This window comes from Rousettus aegyptiacus, unplaced genomic scaffold (genome assembly GCF_014176215.1).
Source record: "Rousettus aegyptiacus isolate mRouAeg1 unplaced genomic scaffold, mRouAeg1.p scaffold_m13_p_15, whole genome shotgun sequence".
In the NCBI taxonomy this organism is placed as follows: domain Eukaryota; kingdom Metazoa; phylum Chordata; class Mammalia; order Chiroptera; family Pteropodidae; genus Rousettus; species Rousettus aegyptiacus.
Window position 1 is genome coordinate 55,935,002 of NW_023416290.1, and position 16,994 is coordinate 55,951,995.

Sequence of the window (16,994 nt, forward strand, 5' to 3'; positions counted from 1 at the left end):
CGGCGCGGGGCAAGGCTCTCCGCTTTGCTGCTCGGGCGGAGAGAAGCGCCTCTCCTTCTGGGTGCTCTCGCGCTGGCTCTGAAGGAAGCCCGGCGGCTCCGGCCCGCTGAGCCCCGGCTCCCAGTCTGAGTGTCGCCCCTTCTCCCGGTGGGGTCCGACGTGCAGTCGGCTCACGGTCTGCACCGCGGCTCCCCGCAGCGCCCTGCATTCCAGGGAGATGGAGGCGGCGCCCCCGGAGCACCAGGCCCGGTGTGCGGCCCTCGGTCCAGCATCCCCCAGGTCCCCGCCCAGCAGAGCGGAGCGACGCCCGCGCAGGCCGGGAGGCGCAGCTTCCACGCTGTGCTACCAGGGCCCAGGCCAGCGAGGGTGACTCAGCACACCGGTGACCCGGGCAGGCTCCGTGCACGCCCTGCGGGGCGGGGGGGAGCTCGGCGAGGGCGGCTGCGGTGGACCTCGAACCCTGTCCAACGCTTTCTAAAACTCGTCTGCTTTAGAAGGGGAGACATGGCGGGGGGCTGCACAAGGCCACGCTTATGACATCATTACAGTGAAGCGACGTCTCCGGCATCTGCGCAGCCCGGGGCGTAACTCAGCCCACGTAACGGCGGCGGCGGGGCCCGCGCGTGGGGAGTCCTCCTGTGTCTCCTTGTCCAGCAAACGCCGACACATCTCAAATCATCTTTGCCTGAAACCTGAGTCTCATCCAGCCACGCCCCTCACTCCCCACCGCTGAGTGGTCTCCGAGACCTGCCTGTGTCTCCTGAACATCTGAGGATGGGGTCTCCACCCGCTGCCCCTGCAGCTGGACAGGCAGCCGGCGCGGGCCAGGGTCGGAGGCGGGAGGCCAGGCAGCAGGCTGTGCTGGTCGGCTAGTCTGGAGCTGGGTTCTGAGGATGCAGAAGAGGGCCGGTCCCCGGGGACGGGGGTGGGGCGGGGCTGGGGCTCGCTGGTAGGATTCGGGAACTGAGGAGAGTCGAGGGCAGAGGTCTAGGCTGGCACTCAGGTTTGCTATGAGAGAGACAGCAACGGCGTGTTAAGGTGCAATGTGGGACGCGCTGGATTTGAAATGTGTGGAGCACCCAGGCGGAGTGGGCCTGAACGCTGGGCAGAGAAGGCTGGCTGCAGCTCGAGCCGATGCTGAGGCCGAGGCCGAGGCCGAGGCCGAGGCTGAGGCCGAAGCTGGTGCTGGTGCTGCAGGTGGAGCTGGAGCTGGAGCTGGAGCCGGAGGTGGAGATGATGGAGCTGGAGCTGGAGCTGGTGCTGGTGCTGGAGGTGGAGATGATGGAGCTGGAGGTGGAGATGATGGAGCTGGACGTGGAGAGGCCGGAGCCACAGGCGGGTGCGAGTCTCCGGGACGGGTGTACTGAGCAGGATTTCTCACCCATTCTTAATCCCGCATCCTGTCGGTTGAATTAGCGATCGAGTTTTACTTTCTGTAGTTCGTATCACAGACACGATAAAAGGCGACAGTAGCGGCACTGGGGACTCACGCGAACGCCGTTCTCGGCGCCTTGGTAGCGCCGAGCCGTGCCACACCCACGGCGCCCCTGCTGCGTGGTGCGGCCCGCGGGGCCAGGGTCACGCGCCCTTCCTCGGCCTCCCCAGAGCAGCGGTGCTCCGCCTCCCAGCCAGTCCTCCTGCCCGCCCCCCTCCCTCAGACGCCGTCCCTCCAGGTCCTCGCCCCCCCTCCCTTTCCCGGACCTCACCTACCACCCTTCCCGACCCGTCCCCAGCCCATCGCCCTGCTGGGCAGTTCTGTGTACCTGGACTTCTCTGTCAAGATGCCGTTTGCACATGGGAAAACCAGTGCTAGCAGCTGCCGGCATTCCCTGGGCCCATGCTCATCGGCATCTCGTTTCTCCCCTTCAGCCACCCAACACATTCTTTTCCTCCTGTCGTTTCTGTTTTCCAGAGAAGGAGGCTGGGGCGCAGGGGCGCGGGGTGACTTTGCCATGCCCTGCAGAGACGGGGGCGAAGGCAGGAAGGGGGCTTCGTCCAGGCTTTGTGCGGGAGACACGGTTCCTGCTCCCTTTAGGTTGGCGGTGTCTGACGTCCTGGGCAGAGGGGAAAGGGGGACAAGTATGGACATGAGCGTGCGTGTGTATGTGGCCTCCCTCGCCAAAATGCTTACATTCCGCGTTAACGACCTCTGTTTTCGCTCCGCCGCACCCTCATCGCCTGGCACGCCGTCTGCCACCTTTGGGCTCTAAGGCGAGGATGCGTAGAAGGAAGAAAGGGAGGAAGGGAGGGCAGGAAGGAGAGAGGGAGGGCTCGCTGTTCTCCCTGGGCCCTGATCCTGTGGCCCACAGCCTCTGTGGCTTTGACTTTCCCCTTGGAAAGATGAAGTTTGAAGCCACCCCACCCACACCTGCCCCCGCCTATCCTCAGCAAGATTTTCATCCCCTGCTGGAAACATGAGTGTCCTCAGAGGAAGCAGGCGCAGGTGGAGGACCCTTTGTGACCAGCAGAGCGATCAGGGCAGGTGCCGCTTCACTGAGTGCCCGCGGGCGGGGGAGTGGGCCCAGCGGCCCTATAAAGGCTCCCCGGCCAGAGCCTGGGGCAGGCAGTGGCTTCTCCCCCGGCAGCCCTGGAGGAGCCCGGAACGATGGCCCTGGCCCTGTGGGCACTCAGCCTCCTGGGCTCCACCTGCTTGGGGGCCGCCAACATCTTCGGTGAGTTCCCGGCACGAGGCCAAGGAGTGTGGGGTGGAGAGGGAGTGCCCCGGCCAGCTGCAGGCCGCCGGGCTCTGCCCCAGGGTCTTCCAGCATCTGTGGCCTCATTTAATCCCTGCCACGCCCCCAGGTCGGTCGTTTGCTCTTTCCTTTACAGGAGAAGAGACAGAGGTTCCTAGAGGTGGACAAAATTGTCTGAGGTCCCAGGGCCAGTGGCTGGTGGAGAGAAGATGGGAAACCAGATCTTCCTGATCTACTTCTAACTGCCCTCATCCCGCCCCATTAGCAAATTCTTGACAGGGACGTTCTTTATTCTCTTAGCTGTCTCGAGGCCTAGGCTGCGCACATGGCGCGTTCCCGTGGTCAGCAGCTAGTCATCAAGCAGATGTCCCTGCGCAGGGAAATGTCCCTCGGTTCTGGCCGTGGCTCGGCCACTTCCTGTGGGACCCCGATCAGTCTAAGCTTCAGCTTCCTCGCTGGAAAAGGAAGCAGAGACGCCCGGCCTCCGAAGGGGTCGTGGTTTCTTAGCAAACTGCATGTCACACGCGTCCTCAGTGGAAAACAAGACACACGGGATCAGTCCGTTCGTTCCTCCCCCGGCTCTGAGCCGGGAAGCTGCTCTGTCTGCAGGGGGCGGCCTGGGGAACCCCGAACCCCTCCTTGGCGGGGCTCTCACCCAACCACAGCCTGGGTTGGGGCGAGCCGCCGAAGGGTTATGGTGACTCCTCTTGCCAGCGGCGTGACCTCGAGCGGGTTATTTTCGCTCGTCCCGGTCTTCACGCCGCGTGGGCAACACGGAGACGTGGCCCCCGCCCCGCAGGAGCGTTGAGGCTCCAACGAGCTAATGATGTCTTTCTCGGGCAAGTGTGAGTAGCTACAGGATTGCGAGCTGGGGCTCGACGGTGGTGACGATGATGGAAATACGGCCCGGAAGAGCGTCTGTGGCCGTCCTTGTCCCTGGAAGCCGGTTCGCGCCCCTCTCTGACGAGCCGCCTCCCTTTCTGCAGAATACGAGGTAGACGCCCAGCCTCTCCGCCCCTGCGAGCTGCAGAGGGAGGAGGCCTTTCTGAAGCGGGCAGACTACGTCCCCCAGTGCGCAGAAGACGGCAGCTTCCGGTAAGGCTCACGCCGGCCCGTCTCCTTCCTGCCCTGCGCCCTCCTCCATGTGCCGAGATGTGGCCGCTGTCGTTTGGAGGGCCCCTGGCCGCCTCACGGTTCTCCAGGCTGAGACACGCCGGGCGATCGGACCCAGAGCGCCCAATCCCTGCTTCTGCCCAGCTAGGACCAAGGCCCTCCCTTCTCTTCCTGCCAAAGCTTTTACTGTAACTGCTTTAATAAAAGGCATCGGATAATTTGCGCTTTGCTCCCCGCCACCCACCCCCCCATCTTCTCGAAACAGCAGAGGTGGAGGGAGCAGAGCTGGCTGGGCTTCCGGGTCAGTGGCTGCTGGGTCCAGCTCCGGCCTGTGTCCTACCGTGCCCCCCAGTGGGCTTCAGCTGCTCCATCATGAGCCAAGGACCAGGGCACTCCCCCTGAAGGGCGGAGTGACAATCTAAACAACTCCGCACACAGAATGCACAGGAATCCTTCGTGTGTGATGTAGTTTAACTTCCCGGGCTCCCCAGTCAGGGTGAACTAGGGCAACCCCCTCTGTAGCAGGGGCCCCCGACCCCTGGGCCGCAGACCAGTACTGGACCGTGGCCTGCGAGGACCCGGGCCGCACAGCGGGAGGTGAGAAGCAGGCCAGTGAACATGTCTGCGGCCGCTCCTAGCGCCAGCACCACCGCCTCGGCTCCGCCCCAGACCCTCAGGCACCAGACTCGCAGAGGAGCGCCGGTCCCTGGCGCCACAGGGGTCGGGGACCGCTGCCCTGCAGGACTCGGGTGCAGAGCCTCGTGAGACTGACAAAGCTCCGACGTGCTCCTGAGAGCGCAGAGTGACGCCCCTAGGCCGGCCCTGGCTTGGGCCCTTGGGAGTCCCGAGCCGGCAGAGGAGTGAGGAGAGTCCGCCCCCACCTGCCTCGCCTCGTCTATGTGGCCTTTCTCGTCCCTCGGTCCAGCCGCCTGCAGTTCCCCGCGGGCGGGCTCCTCCTCGGGAGGCTTTGCCTGCACCGCCCTCTCCACCTGGAACCCTTTCACCTCCTCCGTTCCTCGTGGCACAGCTCATCCTTCTGCTCGCCTCCGCGCGGCTGCCGTGTCCTCTGGCGAACCCCAGACATGCTTCCCTGTGCCACGCGTAAGCGAAGCCCTGGGCTCTGCCGGCCCCGCCCACCCCCCTTCACCCCTACGATGAGGCGTGTCCGCCCCAGGCCCGCGAAGAGGGCACCGCCTCACCCTCTGCAGCCTCACGCGGCCGAAGCGTCGCACGCCAGGGCGGGCGTTTGAGACGGAGCGTGCAGACGGCTGGCCGGAGGGCGAAGGGCCGCGGGGGTCAGCGAGACAGGAGCCCTTATCTGCTCCCAAGTCGCCTGGCCCCTCGCCCCACTCTCTGCCTGGTTCACATGACTGAAAACTTGGAAAAATGGAGAGGCAGAGTGAAGGCGGCCGGGGTCGTGGCTTCGGGAGCCGCTGACGGCGACCCCGCCCTGCGTCTCTCCCGCCCTCAGGACTGTCCAGTGCCGGCAGGACGGTCGCTCCTGCTGGTGTGTGGGTGCGGACGGCAGGGAAGTGCCTGGCAGCCGGCAGCCTGGGCGGCCCGCGGCCTGTAAGTGTGATGGGGGGGCGGGGCCTCCCGTGGGCACGGGGACCTTGCCAGGACCACGCGCATCCAGAAAGGAGCACCGGGTTAGGCGTGCGGCCACACGAGTGCCACACAAGTGATGATCTAACACACGTAGCACATCAGACACACAGCAGGTATTCAACTGGGGCAATCATCATGAGTGCCACTGGTCCTCAGGCACCGAAAAAGGCAGGTGCATCTCAGCCCTGCAGATAAGCAGAGTGGAGCACGGAGTGGAGAAGCGACGTCCCCACCTTACACTGCAGACACGAGGGGGAAATCGGATTCGGACGAGCGCTGCTAACAGCCCCATCTGCACCAGCGTGGCGGCGAGGGGCTGGGCGGGGGGTGCGTCCGGTGACCTGCGGGACACGGTGAAACTACCCTTCTCCGACTGGAACGAATCCTGGGGTGAAGAGGGACCGTCGGAAGGCTGGCCCTGAGCCCGCCCCCAACTCGCCGAGCGTCCAGGGCCTGGGGGCTCCCCTCAGCTGTGGGAGGGACCCTCTCCCCGCTCGCGGGACGGGGCGAGTCCTGAGCCGCCCCGCCGCCCCGCTCCGACGCTGCCCTCTGCGTCCTCAGGCCTGACCTTCTGCCAGCTGCAGAAGCAGCGAGCCCTGCTGAGCGGCGCGGCCACCTCCCACCTCCCGCGGTGCCGGCACTCCGGGGAGTACTCGCCCGTGCAGTGCGACGTGCGGCGGGCGCAGTGCTGGTGCGTGGACACGGAGGGCATGGAGGTGTACGGGACCCGCCAGCGCGGGAAGCCAGCGCGATGTGAGTCTCGCAGCGCCGCGGGACCCCACGGGGCGGGCGGAGCGGCTTCCACGCGGTGACCGAGCCCTGCCAGGCGTCCCCGCGGAGGGCGGAGAACCCGCCGCTTCCGACGGCCCCACGTCTTGGGCGGCACTCGCTCTGCCACGTCAGTTTCCACGTGGCGCATGGTCAGGGTTCCCCGGCCCGTGGTAGGAAGCAGAAGCCGGATTTCAACGAGCACTTGCCTGTCTCCTGTTGCAGACCTCTGTCCCCGTTTGGGTCTCTAACTGTCGCGTGCATAGTTACATACGTGAATGCAGACGGCAAAAGCATAGGCGCCTACTCATTCATACGAATTAACTCTTCCTTGGCAACGTGCAGGTCCAAGAAGCTGCGAGATCAGAAACCGCCGTCTCCTCCACGGGGTGGGCGACAAGTCGCCCCCACAGTGCTCTCCAGAGGGCGAATTTCTGCCTGTCCAGTGCAAGTTCGTCAACACCACGGACATGATGGTTTTCGACCTGATCCATAGCTTCAACAGGTAAGGGGAGCCAGCCTCCGTACCTTCCTGCCTCCTGCCACAGCGCGCTCACGTTGGGGCTGGATGCCAAGGAGTATCATACGCGCCTGGTGGGAGTTGCGAGAGGCCTGACTTTCCTACGCTGCCGATGTACATTTAAAAGGTGACAGAATTTTTAACAAAGAAAGCTGGCAACTGCTATGCAAATTAAAAATACATGAATCCTCTGGCCCAGCCAGCCCGTGGAAATAAAAACACCAGAACGGGAAGACATATGTACTAGGATGTCTACCGCATCTGTTTTCATTGTAGCAGAAAACTGGGAACAAAGTGTCTGAGCAACCCTGAGGTGGATGGCTGAGTAAATGTGTATCCACCATAAATATTTATGCAGCCATCAAACGGAATGCATTAGAACTACACCGGCTGACTGGGAGAAGGTTCTGCAGCATGTTACAGAGTACGGATAAGACAACATGGTTTAGTTTTTAGGAAACAAATATGCGTACACATCCCCTTACGTGCGTATATGAGTATATGGTTATACTCGGTCTGTACAGCGCTAGCTCAGCGCGGAGAATAATGTGACTATGCGCGTACTGGGTGATCAGGCTGCCGTGGGAAAGCGGGAAAGGAAGCGGAGGCAAGGAGAGGAGAGTCAGCAGAAAGGGGACAAGGATCGCACTGCAGAGAGCACGGATACGATCGTGTTTATGCATTTTTGTGAACCGTGCGTATGTGCGCTCTTACAAGTTTAGAGACTTAAATAACAAATATAAAAAGAGCGATGCATTATGGCGCTCAGCCCAAATAATCGGATAACCCGGCGATTCCGGTAGCTGCTTTGTGGTCGTAGAGGGCCCCGCGCAGACTTCAGATAAAATAGGAACGTCCTGAGGACATAGGGCCCCCCCGATCCGAAGTTTCGCGCCTCTTGGTTTTAGTCGTCCGAGGTCAACTGCAGTCCAGGAATACTAAATGGACAATTCACAAGTTTTAAACTGCTTCAATACTTACAAAAATAACTGAATGGATAAATATGGTCTCCAGCATACGAACAAGGAATCCGAAGCACAGAGGTTAAGGAACGCACCCTAAGAAGCACAACTAATGGGTGCTAGAGCCGCCCGGCTCCTTTTACTACCCCACGCAACCTCAATTCATCGGTTTCCCCTGGAGTGCATAGCACAGGGCCCTGCACACAGTAGGCCTACAATCAGTGCTTATGGCCCTGCACACAGTAGGCCTACAATCAATGCTTGCTTACAATTGATGCATCGAAGAACGTCTCCAAAGGTGTCAACTTGAGGCGCAATTCACAGCTCCTCCCACCAGAGGGCAGTCGAGTTAAATGCAAGAGTTCAGGACTTAGCCTCCATTGTTTCAGACAGACAAAAAAAAAATTTACTCTTGAAATGGGATCTTTTTCTTTTGTGTAAGCAAGCCTTTCTCAGCGGATTTTGATTTAGGTGGGTCATGGGAAGGGTCAGGTTGTTGGTTACTGGAAGCTGTGCCATGTTCGGGAATTTTCTGATAAGCAGATCTGGGCAGTGCGAGGCCCAGAGACCCTGCTGGGCACAGCGGCAGCAGCCATGGAGGCCACATAAAGATGGGGAGGCTGGAGCTGCCAGATAGGAAAAGAAAAAAAATACCGGACAGCCAGTTATATTTGAATTCAAATAAGCAAGGAGTAGTTTTTTAGTGTAAGCATGTCCGTAATATTGCACCAAGATTTTTAAGCTGGGGGTGAGGGGTGGGGAGGGGTTGGGTCTATCTTGATGGCCCTCGGAGTAGGGCTAGGATCCAGAAAAGAATGGGCCGAGATCGGAAAAAGCTGAGTGGGTGGCTGGGAGGCCACCCTCCCAGGGAGGTCCGGGTCCTGGGTGGCTTACAAGACCAGAAACCCAGAGGGAAGGGCTCGGACCCTAAGGGGATGGGATGAAGGTGGCTCAAAGACCCTGCTGGTTGCACTGGCCCTGGGAAAGAACGTGGAGGTGGGCCTTGGGGTTGAATCAGCCGAACGTGGGACTACAGCGAGTCAAACTTCACGTGCTCGTGCTGAAATGGAATTCGGACTCTCAGGTCAGCCAGGTGACCCATCAATGCATGCATCCAGCGTGTGTGTCTTTGACATCTACGAGATGCCGGGAAAGGCTAGGTGTCGGCATGCAGAGAAGAACATCGGGACAGAACGGAGTCACGTGCCTTTCAGGATAGGGGGCAGGAACCAGACACAACCAAACACACAGAGGAACACGGTTGGCAGAGACGGGTATCATGCAGGGCGTGGGACGTGGATTCGAAATTCCGGCTTTCCCCGCTATTTCGAGATGGTGACCAACATATCTTACCTTTTCAACCTCTAATACGGGGATGCAAAGAAACACCACCTGACTTTTAGAGGTGTCAAGTGGATTAAACAAGTCCACGTCACAGAAGACCGTCCTTTACAAAGTAGCGCTCGATCAATGGAGGCGATTATTATACTATTATCAGCACTTTGAGAATCGAATCATCTCAAGTTCCAGTGATGACCCTCCGATCAGTGGCAACGGGACACAGTGAGTTTTTAGTCTCCATTATGTATGACTCACTGTAATGTCCTTTTCAATTTGGCTCATATACGCATAATAATAGGCCAGCAACGTGGAAAGAAAATCCGTAATTTTACAGTGCTTTTCTAGGCTTTGTTTTGATATCCTTCTTCATTCAAATTAACTAATGCTCGTTGCACCTCTGTGTTCGGGCTCCGAGCAGGATCTGCACAACTCATTGCCTCCCAACACCGGCTTCCTTAGGCGGTAGTCATCGCTGTGTGTGAACAGGCTGTCGTGCACTCTGCCCTTTTTACACAGTGTCGTGTACACATCCATCGAGGGGAGTTGCTATAAACCACTTTTTAGTTTTCCTATCATTGTACCGTAAGGTTGTTTTCGAGAGTTCGCTAGGCCGGCGTATGCAGCGATAGGACCTCTTTGTGCAGAGAGCCGCTGCTTCTGCTAACTCGGGTGTATCGCCAGACGTAGGTGAGCTTGATTCGCGTGGACGAGCTGCACAGGGCATAAAAACTATCTCTCAGTGTCGCGTAAAGATGACAAATCTTCTTTGGTTGCTCAATCCTTGCACGTGGGGTGAGCTCCTTGACGTGGCTTCCTGTCACCTGAGTGCCAGATTCTTCCCAGGAGGAGGAACCCAGCCAGTTAGCTCCTTCCAGCAGTTGCCAGGGCAGGCATGGCTGAGGTATACTTTTCCTCAGCTTATGGAAAGGGCTGTGTAGCCCTCGGTGGTGAGGTCATATTGATCTGTGTGTGTGTTTTTCTTTTTTACAACTGGGAAACTGGGAAATGTCCTTCTCAAGAATTTCCTGTGGGGGAATCTGGCTCCCTTTCAAGCTCTTGAAAAGTCGTAAAGGGCTCTGAAGTCGTTTGATCTCCCAAATGAGATCATCGACGATGTACTGCATGTTTGTACAGCAAACTTGGCCTTTCGTCTCCGGAGTTCCAGTCTAGTAAGGGAACTGGCTAATGTGCTGTCTGATACCTGTTTTTTGCCAGATCCCGTGAGACACGGACTCGGGTGTAAACTGATCAAATGCTACGAGTGAGAAAAATGGCTAATTAGTAGATGACTGCTAAGCACAGCTCTGTTTTCACAGGTCCAGCCTAGCTCTGGCCGGGTAAAACCAACTTAGAAAAGAAATACCATTTTCTGCAGGAAGCATGGAGCAAATGGCATGGGGGAAATCAATCAGATATTCCTATTCCGCAGACGAGATGAGGCCGCATTTATTTATTTCCACAGGAAGAGCTCGTGATGACTTGCCTTTTATGAAACGGTGACCGTAAATCTTCTCTTTAAGGTTTCCAGAGGCATTTGCAACCTTCAGCGCCTTTCGGAGCAGGTTCCCCGAGGTGTCTGGGTATTGTCACTGTGCCGACAGTCAAGGGCGGGAACTGGCTGAGACAGGTGAGCACTCCTCAGGCAGTCCGAGGGGGCGGGTGGCATTTGCCAGCGCCGAGAGCTCAACTCATGACCTGCAGAGCAGGACGAGCAGTGGCCATCTGCTCCCCTGCCGGGCTGCGTGGGTACAGGGGGGGCACAGCCAGCAGGCTCGCGTCCGTGCGACTTTGGACACAGCTGTGGCTGGCCCGCCTGGCGCCTCTGTGTGCTGGCGAGGGGTGTCCGCCCTGGGCAGAGGCCGCTCTGAGCGTGGCACGTGGGGCGCAGGATGTACCTCGGTCCACTCGCTCTCTCAGCGGTGGGTGCCCCTTCGCGCTGTGGACAACCTGCAAGGCCACCCAGCGCGGCCCTCGCCTTGGGGACCGTGAAAGTCTGCTTCCGACCCGTTGCGGAGCGAGGCCCGGGCGGGCCCTGGCCTTCTTAGTAGCGGTTCCCATGGTGCGACGGGGTCCTCCTCTCCGCGGGAACCCGCACCTCGCAACGCTCGCGGCCTCTGCTCAGGTCTGGAGCTGTTGCTTGATGAAATTTACGACACCGTGTTTGCCGGCCGGGACCTGGCCCCCACCTTCGCCGAGACCGCCCTGTTCCGGATCTTGCAGAGACGGTTCCTAGCAGTCCAGCTCGCCGTTTCTGGCAGATTCCGATGTGAGTAATGCGCCAGCGGCCGACGTGCACGTTTCCGCCGGGAGGAAACAAACCCCCCTTGGGTTTTGGAGCCGCCGCAGGCTCCGCGGCCGGCCGGCCGACCCACCGAAAGGGGGCGGGGGGATGCTCGGATTTTAACGGGCCCCTCCTTCTCCGCCTGGGTTTGTCCTAGGCCCCACGAAGTGCGAAGTGGAGCGGTTTGCAGCGGCCAGCTTCGGCCACCCCCACATCCTCAGCTGCCGCCGAAACGGGGACTACCAGGCCGTGCAGTGCCCGAGGGACGGGCCGTGCTGGTGCGCGGACGCCCAAGGAAAGCAGGTCCACGGAGCACGGAGCCCGCCGCGGGGGGCCGCGCCGTCCTGCGGTGGGTGTCCCCTCGGGGTTCCCCCCCCGTCGCGCGCGACGCGACGGAAAACCCGCCCATCCTCATTAACTTCTAGCGTGTTTCCTGTCCCGCGTCAGGCAGTGTCTTCCTCAGGGAGCTTAGTGAACATCGAGGGTCTCGCAGGTAAAAAACAAGGAAGGAGAATGGCGTTTATGTGGGCCGCAAGAGGAATGTGTACAGGAGCACAAAGCTAGGCGGCTTCGATCCCGTCTCGAAGCGCATGTGAGAAGGAGACACTCCGGGAGGCTTCGTGGAGGAGGCGGCGCTGGTTTAATTCGTCTTCTAAAACAAAGACAATCCCCGAAGGGGGAAGATAAGGAGAGGTGTTCTCCATGTAGAGAGCAGGAGAAGCAACATTATAAGGACATAGAGCGTAGGCTTCGATGCGCGAAGGCCACAGATTCTGCAGGAACAGGGAAGAAGAGCTGGAGTCCGATCAGGCTGGGGCTGATGCTTTAAGACTTGGGAAAGGCAGGGTGAGGTTACGAGGTCTTTCGCATGGGAGCAAAGGCTTGGGGGCGTCATCCTGCAGGTCGGGGTGACTCAAGCGGGCGCGTGCCGTGCTGGGCTTTGCGTGTGAGAAAGACCACGGCTGCGTGGTGGAGGACAGCCCGAAAGCAGCGTCCGACGGGTGCGACGCGACCAATTTGGAGAGCGATCGGGGGGCTGTGTTACGTCCCCGGGGCCGCTGTGCCGCATGGCCACAAAGCGGGTGGCCTGGGTCCAAACGCAGGGTGCCAGCAGGGCCGTCCTCCCTCCGGAGGCCCCAGGAGAGAGCCCCTCCCGGCCTCTTCCTTGCTCGTGGTGGCTGCTGACAGCCTTCGGCGCTCCCTGGCTCGTGGCCTCGTCACTCGAGGCTCCGCCTCTGGCACCACAAGGCCGTCCTCCCTCCATGTCTGCGTCTGCGTCTCTTCTCGTCCCACAACGACGCCGGTCGTGCAGGATGAAGAGCTTCCTCTTCTGTGACGTGTCTTAACTAATCGCATCTCCAAAGACGCTTTTTCTAAAAATAAGGTCACGACCTGAGATTCCGGGAAGGAACATAAACTTTGGAGAGACACTCTTCACCCCAGTCCAAGGACCAGTCCTAAGGTTAAAAGCAGTGGGCTGGGGACGAGGGTGTGGCCTCGAGAAGTGTCCCTACGGGTTCCAGAAGACTCCGTCCCATGTCCTCGGTAAGCAAGGCCCCGAAGGAAGGAATCCAGGCGCGCGGTCGTCTGGGCCGCTTCCCACTTGGCCGGGCTGAGCCGACTCAGCAAGATTTGAAAGCGAAGGACTGAGGGTCCTTTTACAGCCTCAAAATAGCTTCGTATTCGTATTCATTCAGCGGTTCCCATTAAATCATTCGGTTTCGCCAACCTAACATTCCGAGTATCCCGCACAGCGTTTGGTGGTACTCTCTCTGGGAAGCATACGGATGTGGAAAAGGAAAAACGTGAAGCTCTGCTTGGAAGGCGATTTGCAATTACACCTTGTAAATGTGATTTACAAGACATAAATGATCTCGCGCCCCCCGGTCTCCAAGCGGAAATGAACTGCCGCTCCCCAAACCGAGACGCAGAGCGCTACCAAACGCATGGACCACATACTTTTTCTTTTTCTCTCCGGTGTCTCGGTCCAATTTCCATGGAGACACATGCCACATGGAACCAGTATCTGAATTTGTTTGCCATGGCAACTCTACATGCGAATGGAAGGGAGACGCTCTTGATCTGGAAAGAGAGCCAGCGGAGCAGGACATTTCATTCCTTCCCTGCCTTCCTGTAACAGCTGTCAGAGGAAGCCATGGCCTCACGAAGGGCTGTGCTGTGTGTTCCGGCGTTGCTGGTCTTTTCTGTCTGTCTGTCTGTCTGTCTCTCTCTCTCTCTCTCTCTCTCTCTCTCTGACCACTTGTTCCAGTTCTTTCTCTGTCGCCTGGGTACAGAGGAACATTGTCTGACTTCTTTTTTGGCATCTAGGAGAAAGAATTATTTTCAAAAGTTGGGGTGGTAGGCAGTCGAAAACCTCTAAGATTTATGGTTTTATGGAGCAAAACAGAACTTTGTTACTTTTGCCTATATAACTGAGACATTAGAATTTGAATTCAAAATCATTTTTTTTTTTCCTTAGTATGATTAAAATCAAGTTGGGATATTCAGATAGAAAGCCCTGACCATGCCTGGCATTGACTGAGTAGATTGCTATTTAATCGGTAATTTCAAGGGAAGGTAAAGAAGCCTAGAAAAATACACTAAGTGTGTTTGCTAAGTGGGCATCATTGTTATTATATGATAGGAGGTACTTCCTATAATACGTAACGATATTATATATTATGACGTAGAAGCGTATTTATTATAGGAAATAGCAACAGCATTTAAAGAATGGCTGTGATCCCCAGAGAGGCTGTAAACCAGTTAGCCGAGACCAGACGGCCCACAGGAGGAATCCAGTGGCCGCGCGAAGAGCGTGCAATGAAGCATTAAAGTCCAGCACGAGAATGCTGGGAAGCGACATTTTGCTTAAAAAATCGGCCCTTGCTTCTGCACTCGTTGCCTTGGGCGGCTGTAACACATGACCATGGGCTGGGGAGCCTGAAACGGCAGGCATTTATGCTCGTGCAGTTCTGAAGCCCGTGAGTCTGAAGCAAAGGCATCGCCAGGGCTGCGGGTCCTCTGAAGGCTCTAGGGGAGGCCGTGTCCTTGGCCCGACCCAGATTCTGGTGGCTGCCGGTGACCTTTGGTGACCCTTGGCTTGCAGCTGCACCCCTCAGTCTCCCCCCCAAACACCCCCGCCTCCCGTGGGCTCCTTCCCTGCCGTCTCTCCGTCTCTCCGTGTCTTCACACGGCCTTTTAATCAGGACGCCAGCCACAGGGTGCGGGGCCCGCGTTGACCCCGCGTGATCTTAACCGATTACGTCTGCAAAGGGCCCTCTGTCCGAATGAGGGCCCACCCCAAGGCCCCGGGCGGACATGAATCCTGAGCGTGGGGGTCGGGGAGGAGGGAGACATCATCGACCAAGGGCGGTTGACTCGTGAGTGTGGCGAAGTTTTCAGATACGGAGGAGAAAGAGGCACAAAATGCAGGTGTCCTGCACGGGGCCTTTTGACATTTCCCCACCGGGAAGACCTGGGGGGCCGTGTCAGGATGACTTGTGACGCAAAACCGTTTTTCCTGTTTGCTCTGTCCCGTGCAGCCGAGGACACATCCTGTCCCCGGGAGAGGCGGCAGGCCCTGTCCAGACTCCTCTTCGGGCCCGCGGGCTACTTCAGCCAGCACAGCTTGTTCCTGGCTTACGGGAAAAGACAGGGCTCTCGGGGGGCAGCCAGACCGGCCTCGCCCTGCCCGCCCTCCATCAGGGAGCTGCTCGTGGACTCTGGGGTCCTCCACGCAGTGGCGGGAGGGCAGGGCCAGCTGCTTCCCGCCTCCGAGAGTCTCCTCGAGGAAGCCATCCGAATGATTTTCCCCTCCCGAGAGCTGGCTCGCCTTGCCCTTAAGTTCACCACCGACCCACGGCGACTCCAGCAAAACCTCTTTGGAGGAAAATTCTTGGCCAACGTCGCCCAGTTTAACTTGTCTGGGGCCCTCGGCACGAGGGGCACGTTTAACTTCAGTCAGTTTTTCCAGCAACTTGGTCTCCCTGGCTTCCAGAATGGTGGAGGACCCCTAGATCTAGCCAAGCCCCTCTCCGCGGGATTGGATTCGAATCCTGCTGCGGAAAGCCCTGGAGCCGCCGAGAAGGGCAGGACTATGGATAAGCCAAAGGCCGGCAGCTTTGGCTTTGAAGTGAACCTACAAGAAAATCAGAATGCCCTGAAATCGCTCGCTTCTCTCCTGGAGCTCCCAGAATTCCTTCTTTTCTTGCGGCAAGCCGTTTCCGTGCCGGAAGACATAGCGAGGGATTTAGGTGACGTGATGGACGCAGCGCTCAGGTCCCAGGGCTGCGGGCAGACGCCCGGCGGCCTCTTTGTCCCGTCGTGCACTGCGGAAGGAGGCTATGAGGATGTCCAGTGCTTTGCCGGACAGTGCTGGTGTGTGGATCCCCAGGGCAGAGAACTTCCCGGCTCGAGGGTTAGAGGCGGGCAGCCGCGATGCCCCACGGAGTGTGAAAAGCAAAGGGCTCAGATGCAAAGCCTCTTGGGCAGCCAGCCTGCTGGGTCCAGTCTGTTTGTCCCTGCCTGTACCAGTGAGGGCCGCTTCTTACCTGTCCAGTGCTTCAACTCGGAATGCTACTGTGTCGATGCCGAGGGTCAGGCCATTCCTGGAACTCGAAGTGCACCTGGTGAGCCCAAGCAATGTAAGTACATTGAGTCCTCAGTCTATAAACTCTGGTTCTCAATCGAGGCTGTAACACAGAGCATCAGAGGAACACGAATCTGGTCATAACTAAACCCCAAGCTTCTATTGATGGAAAATGTTGCTTGGTTAATCTAAACATTTTCCAGAGAAGGCTTGATAGGGTTAAGCATTTTGATGAGCGAGTAGGGAGATTCATTTGGCCTTAAGGAATGGCCACGTACGTGCCTGCAGTGCCGGTACCAACAGTGCCTGTTTAGTGACAGGAACGCTGTCTGTCTGGACCTGATGGGGTCTGTGGCCGTAGACGCTTTCAGTTGAGATTCTCCATCTCAGTCTTCCGCGCTTGTGAAACTCCTTCGCCTGACACACCGGCTCGCCCTTTCTCCGCAGGCCCCACGCCCTGTCAGCTGCAGGCGGAGCAGGCCTTTCTCGGGGCGGTGCAGGCCCTGGTCTCCAATTCCAGCGTGCTGCCCACCCTCTCCAGTATCTACGTCCCGCAGTGCAGCGCCCGCGGGCGCTGGAGGCAGATCCAGTGCGATGGGCCCCCCGAGCAGGCCTTCGAGTGGTACGCACGGTGGAGGGCTCAGGACGACGGCGGCCGGGAGCCGACCCCCTCCGAGCTGCTGATGGAGATCGCGCGCTACAGAGAGGCAGCTTCCGGAAGCTTTCGTTCCTTTATTCAGAGTCTGTTTGAGGCCGGCCAACAAGGCATCTTCCCAGGGCTGGCAAGATACTCTTCTTTCCGAGAGGTCCCGCTGGCAGTGCTGGAGGGGAACCGGACCCGGCCTGGAGAGAGCACCCTCCTGGAGCCCTACCCCTTTTGGCAGATCCTAAATGGCCAGCTCAGCCGATACCCGGGGCCCTACTCGGACTTCAGCTCCCCTTTGGCACACTTTGACCTTCGGACCTGCTGGTGTGTGGACAGAGCTGGCCAAGAAGTGGAAGGAACCCGGGTTGGGCCGAACGAGGCCCCCGCATGTGAGTTAAACCGTGCAAAGAACTGACTCGTGCCTCTGAAAAAAGTGTCTGGTGGGTACAGGCTGGACTTAGCTTCAGATGTGGC

At 58.7% G+C, this 16,994-nt stretch overlaps 1 protein-coding gene across 1 annotated transcript in view; it reads left to right on the forward strand.

Annotated features, from left to right (window-relative positions):
• The first annotated feature begins 2,605 nt into the window (after nt 1-2,605).
• The window catches only part of TG (thyroglobulin), a 180,582-nt gene continuing 166,193 nt past the window's right edge, over nt 2,606-16,994 (forward strand). Inside the window, exons 1-10 of the mRNA XM_016145636.2 lie at nt 2,606-2,672; nt 3,680-3,788; nt 5,278-5,375; nt 5,976-6,167; nt 6,528-6,687; nt 10,526-10,632; nt 11,128-11,271; nt 11,444-11,635; nt 14,829-15,929; nt 16,322-16,909. Of these exons, the coding sequence (XP_016001122.2) occupies nt 2,606-2,672; nt 3,680-3,788; nt 5,278-5,375; nt 5,976-6,167; nt 6,528-6,687; nt 10,526-10,632; nt 11,128-11,271; nt 11,444-11,635; nt 14,829-15,929; nt 16,322-16,909 (2,758 nt within the window). The remainder of the gene's footprint in view (nt 2,673-3,679; nt 3,789-5,277; nt 5,376-5,975; nt 6,168-6,527; nt 6,688-10,525; nt 10,633-11,127; nt 11,272-11,443; nt 11,636-14,828; nt 15,930-16,321; nt 16,910-16,994) is intronic.